The 12712-nt window shown below is 39.9% G+C and overlaps 1 protein-coding gene across 4 annotated transcripts in view; it reads left to right on the forward strand.

Moving 5' to 3' along the window:
* The window catches only part of DLC1 (DLC1 Rho GTPase activating protein), a 220144-nt gene that overhangs the window by 186009 nt on the left and 21423 nt on the right, over positions 1-12712 (forward strand). For 3 of the 4 annotated variants that reach the window (XM_082051724.1, XM_082051725.1, XM_082051726.1), the window contains 2 exons: positions 7529-7600; positions 10467-10548. In XM_082051724.1, coding sequence (XP_081907850.1) covers positions 7529-7600; positions 10467-10548 — 154 coding nt within the window. Of the gene's footprint in view, positions 1-7528; positions 7601-10466; positions 10549-12712 lie in introns of those variants that run through there. The other variant, XM_082051728.1, reaches the window with a different exon arrangement.

The following is a 12712-nucleotide window of genomic DNA, read 5'->3' on the forward strand; positions in this document are numbered from 1 at the left end:
AAACATGCTTTTCCAAAGTTTTCAACAAATTAGGAAGCAATGCAGCTGACTTTGGGCAGTTAGAAACATACTTAATTGTGTGAAAATAAGCAGCAATTGCAATCTCTTACAGAGTGTATAGGGAAAGTGCTCAACAGAGGCATGCATGGGGAGGATCCTTTATCTTGCTATGCCTGTATTAAATCCTGAAATGGTGCTGCTTTGGTGCTTTTCTGAGCGTAACAGTTGCTCCAGGTCTTTTTGACAGAGGAGGGGACCTCTTGCCAGCCTGGGCATGTTCTGGCAAGGGTGGTGGTTGTGCCCTCTCTGGCCTCCTGCCATCAGGCACTGTCCTTCTTTGTGCTCTGATGAGCACCTGGGCTGTTCCCCATGCTTGGGATGGGGTTCACAGCACAACTGGGCTTCGAGAAAGCACAAATCGCATTTTAAATATCTATTTTTGGTAATAATAGCGAGGAGAGCTGTGAAACTGACCACCTTTATTCCTGAAAAAGGGTATTGTTGGGTTATAGAGACCCATGGATCCATAATGGGAAGCTCTTGATTCCTCTGGAATTCATGGAGGTTCCCATTGATTTCAGCAAGTGTTGACTCAGTCACTAAACATTTTAAACATTTTCATCAAATGCTGTTTCTCTCGTTACGTTTTGATATGAAAAACTTTTGAAGTGATTTCACCATGCTGAAGACTATGACAGGGAGATCCAAGTTAATTAGATTTTGGTTCACAAAAGCAGTATTGTGTTTCCTGTGCTAGCCAAGAGGATTGGTGAGCAATTAAAGCTGCTGTTTTACGTAACCTGGTACAGTTGCGGGGGCAGAGGGGGAACAAAATTACGTACAGACAACATAAACCTATGTGGATGTTTTGGAAACCTTTTTTTTTTTTTAATTTAACTTTACTCATTAAAGGGATAAACAAATTTAAAACCCCATGAGTGGAAGTAAGCTATTTACTCATTTCCAAAAGCTCTGCTGAAAAAAATTAGTGTTCAAACTTCCTGACTTTTTTTCAGAGAAACTATCAATATATGATCTTAAACATCTGTTTCCTTACTTCTTCTTCTTCTGTTCCCACACAAATTCCAAACATACTCTGTTTCTTCTCCCAGTGTCCTGTGGTTTATACATAACATCGGCAGCATAGTTACTGTTTTGCTGCAAGGCTCCATAACTTGAAAAAGCCATTCCCATGTTTAACCCAAAGCCATCAGGAACACCAGGAGAGTGTTTCTTCAGTTGTCATCACATAGTTGAGAAATGTTTGAGTAACATTCCCCACCACCACTTCCTTCTAGGGTTTTCATGACTAGAAAGCAATATATATATTTGGTCTCATGTATGGCTTCTTTCAAGAACTTGTGGGTTTTTTTCCCACCAGAAAGTTTTTGATAAGAAATGTTTTCTTAAAATTATATGTGCATCCATATCTGCTTGAATTGACTGCTGAGGTATGCGGCGTTAAGTGGGGATCACAACATGTATCATTTGACTGTGGAAGGTAGATTGAAGCACAGTGAAATGCAGGAGCACATCAAAATAGGCAGCTGCTATTGCAAATGTAAGTTGTGCTTCCAAGGTGAAAGGAGAAAAGGGACCCTCTCAGGAAGGCAGTTACCTTTCACTTCAAAACCTGCAAGCTCGTCATCAGTTCAAAACCCTTGGACTCACTGGTTTATCCAGAAATTAATCCTTCATGGGCTGAATGTGTCAGACTAATATTTTAGGATAGTGATATAAAACTGGATTGTTTTCCTAGAATAAGGAGAGATTCCAAGCATGTTAGAAATTCGGCATTTTGGGATTTTAAGAATACTCTGTCTTTTAGTGGTTGAATGTTTATTGACAAACTTACCAAGTTTCAGTGTTTGTTTTAAGGGCATTATCCCTATAAAATGCCATTCTTCATTAATTACATTTTTCTTTCTTTGGTCCTTGCTGCTTTCTTGAAAGGTGTGGAGCACTGAGTTAATGATACTGCCTAAGGAATATTTAGCTATCTAGGTTTGATAAAAAACAGACTTATGAAAAGGAATTTAATTATTTTCAAGCTATAGTCGCGTATCTTCAAAGTGAAAACCATCTGAGGCCATGGACACATAGCAGGCTCTTAGGAAGTCACACTGCCGCAGCTTTAAAGGGCTGCAGGCATATGACGTTACACAGAACTGATTTATCATTTTCAGTGCCTGGCCTGCTCATTCGTAGACAGCTGCCATAGTGCAGTTTTTTCCCCAGTTTGTCTCAGATTTCACAACTGTGTTCATATATCTATAGACTGAGTGGTTGGAATAGTGTGATCAAATCTAGTGTTGGGACCTCAATTCACATGTCAGGGATGTAATTCAAGCACCTGGAAAAATGATTGTGTTTGGGCAGTGGAATTCTATCCAGAGAAGAATATTTCTCATATATACCACAGCTGGTCTTAAAAAAATATGATCCTGAATGATCTAAAGTTTCTTAATAGCTCAGGACAGTATTTTGGAGTTGAACACAAATTTGCAAAGCACCAGAGATTTCAGAGGGACACAGTATGTAGGGACAGGTAGTTTCTGATACAAATAGAAGAGTATAAGCTTCTGAGCATTCAAGCCCTTTTGCAGCCATTGAACTGGAGTGTCAATCCTGGAGAGGAAAGATTCCTCTTTTTGCTCCAACTGTGCCTTAGAAAATGTGCAAATAATTTTTAGAGGTTTATGTATTATAGTCAGGAGCAAGAGGGCTCATCTCATTCATGGTGAGATATCACATGGGAGAGACTCTCCTGCCAGATGATTTTGTATCCAATTTTTACTTTTTTTTTTTCTTTTAAATTTTATTATTGTTTTCTGGAAGAAAAAAAAAAATATCAAATAGTGAATTTCAACTAGAGTGACCTGGTCAAAAATTAAGACTAAAAAGAACGCCAAACAAACCAGTTGTTAGGCGTGGCATTGGAGTGAACCTTCAGCAATGAAGCCTATTTTTGCTGAAACTTGGTTTTAACAGCATTGATTTCACCAGTCTTTGCTACAGATTTTTACAATCTACTCTCTTAACAGAGCCAAAAGGTGAGATGAGTAGACCTGATGTGTGGAGGTGCTAATATGGCTATAAAGGTGTCTGGGTTGGGGCAAGAGGAAACCATCTGCTTGAAAGAACTGTTCCTATGATGTTTAGCACTTAGGTGAAAATGGAGCCAATACATGACTGTACAAAGATGCATCTGCTTTGCACCTTGTCCCAAAGACCTTGAAAGAGCTGATGCTTAAGTTATATGTTATTTCATGGAAACAAAAGGCAAGGAAGAATGAGAAAATGGAAAAAAAATAAACCCTTCTAACTTTTTCATAGACCTTACTGCTCCTAGCTAGACGGCTATGATTATTGTTTTCTCAAAGGGCATTTTTGTGGCATCAGACTCTGCAGGTTCTATTTTCTGTAGAAAGGCAGATATCATATAATGAATGACTATAGACATTTTAGAGTTCTCCATTCTGCAGTTGCAGTATCAAACAAGGTGCGAATTGAAATATTTTTGCTATGAAGTTTTAAACCTGCAAACTTGCCAAGATTAACCAAAGTTAAACAAAAAAGGAAGTTAGAAGTTTCCATTTTCACTTACCAGTTTGGGGAAGAATTGGGTCCTCCTAACCCCCCAGGATGTGGGTAAATAAGAGCTAATGGTTCCCAACCATACACAAAAGGAACTCCTACCCTTGATTTGAGCATGGAGGCCTGCTTTGTGAAACGGACTAACAAATAAAGCTGTTTCCAATAAAAATTTCCTGTTTCCTTTTCAACACATTTGCCTGCTGTTTGCTTACACGACACTAAGAATAAAGACTTCATTGTACTCCTTTTTGGATTTTTTTTTTGTTGTTTTGTCTTGTTTTACTTTCTAAGAGAATTTCTTGTGTATCAGGACATTTAGAAATAATAGTGTGATTTCTTTCTTGCCAGCGGTTCTTTCATACCAGAACCTCCTGCTGCTGAGGGAGGGCACAGAACACACATCTGAAAAGCTGCACATACGTTTCTTGCCTGGAATGTATACTGAATTGTAGTTTATTGTAAAGGTTTTAACTAGCAAGGATGTTTAATCCCGAAAGGAAGTGGCACGGCAGGGCCAGAGCAGGGAGGAGGGAGTGAGACCCATCCCTTGCCCACAGCAGCTTCTGTCCGCTCATCTGCCAGGTTTTCATCAGAAAGATGCTCACGGTGGGAAGTCGCTTTGCATATTATGGCAGATAGAGTTCCTCTGCAAGCTCCCTCTTCTCCCTGTGTCTCCCAGCTGGCCCCAACCAAGCAGATGCTTTGCTCAGCAGTGAATTTGTAGCTCATTTGCAACCTGGGTCTCCTGGGAGACTGAAACTTTTCAGAAGTAGGGGGAAAAACCTGATTTTGGAAGCTCTGTTCTTCTGTCTTTTGTCCCTCATTATCCCAGTTGCCACTGATCCAGATGACAAGGTCTTGCACATATTCCAGTGTCCACCTGGATGTGAAACCGTGGCAGGTGGCAAACCAAGAGTCCCAGGGCTGATGCTGCTGAGCTGGGAGAAAAGCTGGTGTTTGGAAAGTGTGGGAATGAGCATTTTCCTCTAGCATAGTTTAAATGATTTGACCAGAATCTCAGGTTTAACTAATGTATTTTATTCTCAAAGGCAGAATCCAATTACGTTGTGGTAATGTGCTGTTTACCTGTACAAGTTTTCAGCTGTTAAAGTTTGTATCTCTTATGTGAGGAAGCTTATTCTGTGTACTCACCTTTCTGTGCAGCCTGTTCAGTGCACCCTGGGCTGGATTCTCCTCTGGCTATATTTTAATCTGCCTGAATTTCACATACATACACAGTTTTATTCATACTCTGGCTCCTCCGTAACCAGAGGTGGGGAAGCTGGGTTAGAAGTTGCCTTTCTGTTCGTCTGGTCACAGCAGATTGGTAGAGTCTAGGAGCAATCTTGGGTTTAGCCGACTGGAGCTGAACAAAAGTAGCTGCTTTTTTAGGTCCTGCCTCTGCTCTGCCACCCATATAGATGGGGAGGTGGCTTGGAGAGAGCCGTGGCCGCAGGAGATTCCCTCGCCCCTTCTTCAAGACAGCGCTCCAAGCCCCTCACTCATCCAAGGGCTCGCAACAGGAGCCAGAGGCTAGAGCTCTGGCTTTCCTGAAGCGTTTCAGATGGACATGGGGCAAATATCGCTTTTAAACCCTTGGCGTTGTCCTGTACGCAGCCCTAGGCGTCTGCCAAGCCTAGTCAATGAACAGGTGTGCTGCTGTTTTATTAAACTCTGCAATTCTTGTAGCCAACCAGGAATAGCTCAAGTATTTTGTTGCCTAGATAGGCTTCTTGGGGGAATCTCAAAGGTGTTTTGAAAGCAAATATGCTCTGAAAATCCCAAAGGCACCTGACCACATGCCCATAAAATGTGACTTCCACATAACTTGTATATGTATTTGCAGAAAAGATACACAAAGCTTCTATAGACAACCTTAAAAAAAAAAAAGTCTAATAAATGCATATTCATAATTTTCTAGCTCTAGAAATACTTTACAGTTCATACACCTTGGGTGCTCAGTAGAAGACCTGTGAGCAAATATTGAAAGGCATTTAAGAGCCACTGTGGTAATAAGGAATCTGACACTTTTTTTTCCAATTACACTATAAGCATCTCCCTGCATTTTTTAGGTCAATACTGGTTATCAGGGATATTTTTTTTTTCAGTTTTAAATCAAGTAAATTTCTCATTCATCCAGATCATTATGCAGGATGTGACCTGTAAGGTATTTAATTTTATTTTAAGTACTCTTGAAAAGTAATTGCAGATTTTTTTACTTTATCATTTTCATTGCTTTTGAGATAGTAATATTCCACTGTTTGTTCTTTCTTTAGCAGTACAAGTTTTAAATATATTTTAGATTATTTTTTTCCTTCTTTATTAACTTTCCCATGTATTTCCTTAGGATACTGAAATTTAAATACTTTGTTAAACAAAACTTTACAATCACTTGCAGTTGGAATTGAAGAATGCTTTTTCTTAATGAGTAGCTAAGTCAATATGTCTGTACGTGCTTGTTCTCATGTGGTCCCATAACCCAAAGGTGAAGCAAACACAAGTTACACAAATGCCTGCTTGTCCTGACTTCAGGGAGAGTGGATTTTTAGTTGTTTATTTATCTGGAATGTTGTGCTTTGGCTCACCTTAAGCCCTTGGTTTGGGTATGTAGATACATACCCAGCACAGTCTGGCAAAGCACAAATATTTTAACCCTGTTGTAGCTATTTGGAAAATTAGAGGGGGATTTTTGTCATTTTGGAGATGCTAAAATCTGCCTGCCATTTCATCTGATTTTAACTGTGTACCTATAGCTCACTGGGAATATTTCATAACGTGCCAAAATCTTGAGATATTTTACTTATGTTATGCTTGGCTCTTTCACTGCCCTATATGCAGTAACTTGTATTCTGAGCAATTCTGAGCAAAACACTTTGCACATGGTTTCTACAGCAGGTAGCGATAGTATCCTCTCCAGGTAGGTGGCAAAATTGTCTACTGAGTTGTACATAATGAAGCTTTTCTTTTCTGGTCCATCAAGAAGAGTGAATGTAATCAAAGCCAGATGAACTTTAAGAGTTTCTGATTGCTCGCCGTCTGTTTGATCAGTTCTAAGCAGGGAGCTAAATTCCCAGTAGCGCTTTCTTGAATTTTTAGAACGTAATTAACCCAATCTGTTTCCTGAACACTTGCAGAAAATCCTAGATACCTTTTATATTTTCCTACTTTGAGTTAGTAAGATAACATTTTCTTTATGTCTGCATGTATTAGGTAACAAACGAATTTATGTATAATTTATTCATAGACTAATATAACCCATGTTCAGAATGTTTCCTTTCTTTCAATGTCAGGTATGTGAATAATTTAATTTTGCGGCATGCTGTTTTGGGTAGCGTGAGGGAAAGTTAGCTGAATTTCCTGTCATATACCACATAACTCATAAATGCCTTGGAGACCTCCAGTGAAACTAGGTTCTTTCTGAGTAGTTAATACGCACTTGAGTGAGCTGCAGTACAGTGTGTTGGTTGTTCTTGGGCTTGGGTCTGTCAGTACTGTCTACAAGATGTAAAGCACACATTATTACAAGTTTTACTAGGAATTTCTGTCAAGACAGAATAGTTTTGCCAAAAGGATCATAAGATGTGTTGAACAAATGCCGCTTGAGCTGATTGTGGTGCTGGTTTCTTAAGTGTTAACAAAACCTGTACGGAATAACCTGACTCCTGCAGTTTTCATCCGTGCCTGTTTCTCTTGAGTACTAAAGTGATGAGCTGTTGGTAGGTATGAATGAATGCTAGCGGCTATCTAGAGTCTAAGCTATGTTTGGTCATGAGGAGGAAAGCAAACTGGGATAAGTAAACTTGTATCTCAGTTCAAAGTTGCTGAATATCTTCATGCTGATTTTGTAGCAGGAATAGTAGAAGTGGTGGAGAGGGAGTTTTTTCTCTGCAGGTCACTAATCGGAGGGTGTCTTGTTTCTGTCCTCTTCCAGAAATCGAGGCCAAGGAAGCTTGTGACTGGCTGCGGGCTGCCGGCTTCCCGCAGTACGCACAGCTTTATGAAGGTAGGCACCTGCGCTTGCATGTTGACCATCCCCTGACAATTTTTAGAGAATAAGATGTAATATTCACCAATAAATAAGGTTCAAGGGAAAAGACTGAAGTGCCAGCACATAAGATGGGTTTTAGGAACCAGGCTGCTTTCTGCTACCCACCGCACACATGGACGTACCAAACCCAATGAGACACTGAAACACTCTTGGAGTTTAAATTTGTTCCAGGTTTCTGTTTCAGTCTGAGTCTTCCAAATAGCCTCCTAGCACAAATCATCTTAGCACCATGATACATTCCCTGTAGTTAAAATACAAAGGAAAATATTTTTGCAAATGTAATCATCCGCTGCTACGAGCCCAGTCTCCATCTCTGCCGGCCAGCTCTCCTAATGGAGCAGAGGTAGGAAATTCTGCATATGTGTGGGTGCGTCTTTACGCCTCACGATTCCCAAGTCCTCTGCGGTTTTTCAGAAAAGTTTGAGTTGGTGTTAGACAGAGGCTCACAATGAAGGGAAAAAAGAACATACAAGCCGTTGTTGTGCAGTTGTGTGGCAGCTCCTCAAAGAGACAGCTGACTCCTGCACTCACCATCTTTGTCCTTTTGTGGGATGGATTCACTTTGCATGTTTGCTTTTACAGAGGTTTTGCTTGAGCAAAACTGTTGTCTTCGTTGGCTCTCCAACCTACTAGGAACTTGCAGTTTTGGCATGCAGTTCTTACTCTCTGATGCAGAGTAACATACAGAAGTGGGGTTTTTTAAGTGTGAGGTCCTAGAGGTCCTTTTTATATAGGTATATTATTGTTCAGAATTTCTCCCACACACCACTTATAATTACTTGCATCGTAGTGAAATTATTATGTAGTCTTATCTGCCTCCTATTTTTTAGAAAACAAACTCCAGCTGCTGCTTGTAAGACTGAGCATAGAAAGTCCATTATTTCCAGTGAATAACTGTTGGAAATTACAGCAAATGCTGAGCTGACCTTCTTGAAAAATGATCTCGTTGAGCTTTGGTTTGCAGCTGCATTGGCAATATGAGATGATAATAGCACTTTCAAAAGCAGCACTTGATGAAACTTTTCTTTGCCTGTTCAGTTTCTTCGCCTGTTCAGAAATGAAATTTCCTTTTATTATTTCTCTTCCTTCTTTTTGTGCCAATGAAAATGCCAAGATTTTCTTGGGATTAAGAGCTTGGACTGTACTTCCAGTCTTTGTTAAAACTGGGGTTAAGACTCCCAGCTGAATATATGGGCTTGTGACTTTCATGGTATGCTGAGCTGTAAATGTCCTAAAAAAAATTACTTGCATTTAGAAAACATGTCCTACCTATGGTTGCCATTGCCCTACCTGAAGACTCTAAACTTATATAAAGTTTCTAATGTAGGACCATATCTGATCTAACATTAAAAGGACCTTAGAGATGAGAGCAAGAGATGAGAGCAAGGCCAGCCATACCCATTGAAAGACAGCCATCCTTATATGAAAACAATATACCATTGTCTTTTGCAAGTCCTCCCAGCAGCAGCAACAACAACAAAAAAAAAGCAACAGCATAAATTAAGCATTAAAAAAATGACTCGTTCTGACTGTCATCTTCTCCCAAGTTGCCTCTCACACTTAAATTGTCCCATCTGTTTTCTTGTGGGCACTCTAAGGTACTAACTTCCTCAGTGGAAAAACTTAGATCAGAACTGGTGAAAAATACCAGTTGAATGTGTTCACCCTCTTTACTTGCAACTTGGACTTAAAATAGTGAAGGGGAGACCTGTGAATCAACTGGATATAGTACAAATGAAGTGGTCCCACGCAGTACACATTTAAGATGGAGATTAATCAGTGAGCATTTTTCAGTTGCTTTGCTAAAACTGCGGTTTTCTGTAGAAAAGACAGAATTTATTACATTTTGCAGAAAATGTTGTAATTTGTTTATTCCTCAGGCAAACTTAGAACAAATAGTTCATTTGAGAGATTATCTGTTGGTATAGAAAACCCAGAATATTAACTACCTTTCCACAAACTAACACCAGTCCTATTCTTTTCATCATTTCAGTTCATTCTTTCCTAGTCCCTGGAGATTAAGATATTTTGTAGACAATCGCTTGGACCAGGGAAGTTGCATGCAACTGCAGCAGTATATTTGTAGTTTGTCCTTGTATTGCTGAGTGCCCTGAACATGCAGTGGCTTTGGTGGGAGTTTTGGCTGTGCAAGGAATGCCAGATCAGGACCTGCATGACAGTCAGGAATCTGTGGAGGACAGTAAATAATATATATGTGGTTGCTGTTTCAGAGCTGTAGTAAATTTTCAGCTCTCTGCCAACATTGTTTCCTCCCCCTCAGTCTCCCAGTTGTTTATCTAAATAATCTCCTAAGGAAAGGAGGCAGTATGGGCTGCATGCAGCTTGGGTTGCTTTCATTTCAGTCCATATCTCATTAATGTTGTAGCAGTGTCAAACTTCTCAATAGCTTGATTACAGCCAAGGAGATTCTTCTTTCCATTCTTTACTAGATATTTGAGGTTTACTGACCTTTTTTCTTTAATGTGAGATATTAGTACTTTGATGGAGATTGTATATTTACTTTAACTTAAGCTAGCCTGATGTTGGATAGGGAGGTTGCATTTGCCTCTTTCCCTCTCATGTTTTTTTTCATTTCTGCTTTGCTCATTTTGCATATGGACTTTCAGTTACCAAAGCTGCACAGCAAAAGCTTGTACAGGAAAAGGAAACATCTCACATTTGAGATGGTAACGTGGTTGCCTAAGAAGTGCCAGTCACTGGCATCTTGGTGAGCTCAACTGGAGGCAGATTGTTGTTTTGGAATAACTCACTGATGGGATTGAGAGTCATTTTAATTCCTCATCTGTCTCTGTTCCTACAGATCTACTTTTTCCGATTGACATTGCTCTAGTCAAGCGAGAGCATGACTTCCTGGACAGAGATGCTATTGAGGCCTTATGCAGGTAGGTGAAAAAAATCACACTACATTTTGAAACAAAACTCTTCCTGTGTCATAGAAACTATAACCTGGGAAAAGCATAACCTCAACTGAATTATCTACTATTAAATAACCATTTACTTGAGACCTTTTTGTTATCTACTCTCAGTATGCGGTTTTCATTAGAATAATATATTGGGCTTAATGATGTTTGGGGATCTTATTTATAACAAATTTTAGGAGGAAGGTCAAAGGAGTCTTTGTGACAGGTATTACATCGATGTATTTTTTATTATTCTGCTTGATTTGCTTTCATTGCTAATTCCCAAACTAGTTAGGTATTTGAAAGCAGAGTTGTGCTGGCTACAGGCATCTGTTCACACAACTGTAGCATCAGTTCGCTCACAGGAAGTATTTTTTTGGAAGCAGTATTAGCAAAGCCACGCTGGTGCACTGTCTTACTCTCCTTCTTACGTTGGTGAGTGGCTGTGTACACAAACAAAACAAAAAGCTATGTATACAAACCCTCACACTGACCTCAGTGCATCACCCTGTGCTCACTGTGATCACCAAAGTGAATGTGGCTTTAGCTGTAAGGGAGAATGTGAGCGAATCTAAGAGTTTACCACTGCTTACAAAGCCTGGGGTGCCCTCAGCGGCATGCTCCCGTTATGTATCTTTGTTTTTTATGGACTCCTTCCACAAACCAGTTCAACTCACCCCACAAAAAGAAGTCTGGGTAGTTCTTTGCTGGGTTGGTAAATTAAATCAGCCCATGGAAAGGCATAACAAAGTTCAGACTAGGTGGGAAGGATGGGACAGGACCCCAGAGCCAGCTGCAGGGGCAGAAGAAGGGATGTGTGGAGAAAAAGAGGGAACAAGACTTGCCTGTCTGTGGCAGCATGCTCTTAGAGAAATACAGCTTCAGCATTAGGGATTTTATTGTAAAACCAGTTGCAGTGGCCCATCAGTTACCTCCTCTAGCATGAATCCACAATCTTAAATCGCAAAAAAATGCCTTAACTTTTCATATCTCCTTTTACCTAGAAATAAGTGCAGTTTTCTGCCTCTGTCCTCCGGTATGGCAGCTTTCCAAATTGTCTTCAAAATGAATGCTTTTGAATACTACATGCACAATGTCTGCAACTCTAAATGTCAGTAATTCTAATGAATTACAAAACCCTTTTAAGAAAGGCTTTAAGTTTATAGTGTTCTCATGCCATCACTGCCATACTTGGAAAGGAAAGAGAGGGGCTGGAATCTTTACAAGATTTTCAGACTAAGAAAACAGATCTGTTGCCCAGCCATTAGGAGGGGAAAAATCTCATTAATGTTAAATTTACACTCAAGATGTGCCCTACTCAAGTGCAGGGCACCTATTCCATCAATATTAAAATGTGATGCATCGGTGTGCTTCTTTGCATGCTCTGGACTTTGTGAAGTCATTGAACAGAAAGTACAGCGATGTGAGTAAATGCTGGTTCCCAGAAGCGTGGCCTTCCCTTGCCAGGAAAACAAGATACAGTCAAACCAGCGTATTTTGGACCTAGTGCTCGCCTGTGAGAATACTTTTTAACCTGGGATTGTTTATATGGGAAAAGAAGGTAGCAAATTGTTTCTCACTGGTGCAAGTAAGAATATGCCCTCTATATCTCTTTGACATTTGCTGCTAGTGTGATCAATAAAAGCAGTTAGGACTTTTTCCGAACACAGAGGACAGTAAAAAGATCTGTGTCCTAAGAATGGAAGCTTATATTGTAAGCCTTCTAATAAGGGGAAGCAAACCAAAATGATGTGGGTATATAGATATTTTGTGAAACAAGGAAGTTTTCCATAAATCTGCTAATTGTGGAGTAACTTCTTCACTTTCATCTCCAAATTGTTTTCTATGTAATATGCATAAGAATCCATGGGTCTTACTATAGTTTGAGACAAAGTTTTTAAAGGTTGAACTATATCATTCTGAACCCTGTGATGTATGTATCAGAGTTATCTTTTCAAAGACTGCTTTAAAAGTGAAGCTAATGATTGTCCAGAAGCATTCAGATCCCACCTCAGAATAAAACTGCAGTAATTCAGTTAATCAGAAGATTGTAGAATCATAGAATGGTTTGGGTTGGAAGGGACCTTAAAGCTCATCTAGTTCCAAGCCCCCTGCCATGGTCAGGGGCACCTTCCACTAGACCAGG

The sequence above is a fragment of the Streptopelia decaocto genome, assembly GCF_964273445.1.
Source record: "Streptopelia decaocto genome assembly, chromosome: 4".
Classification (NCBI taxonomy): Eukaryota; Metazoa; Chordata; class Aves; order Columbiformes; family Columbidae; genus Streptopelia; species Streptopelia decaocto.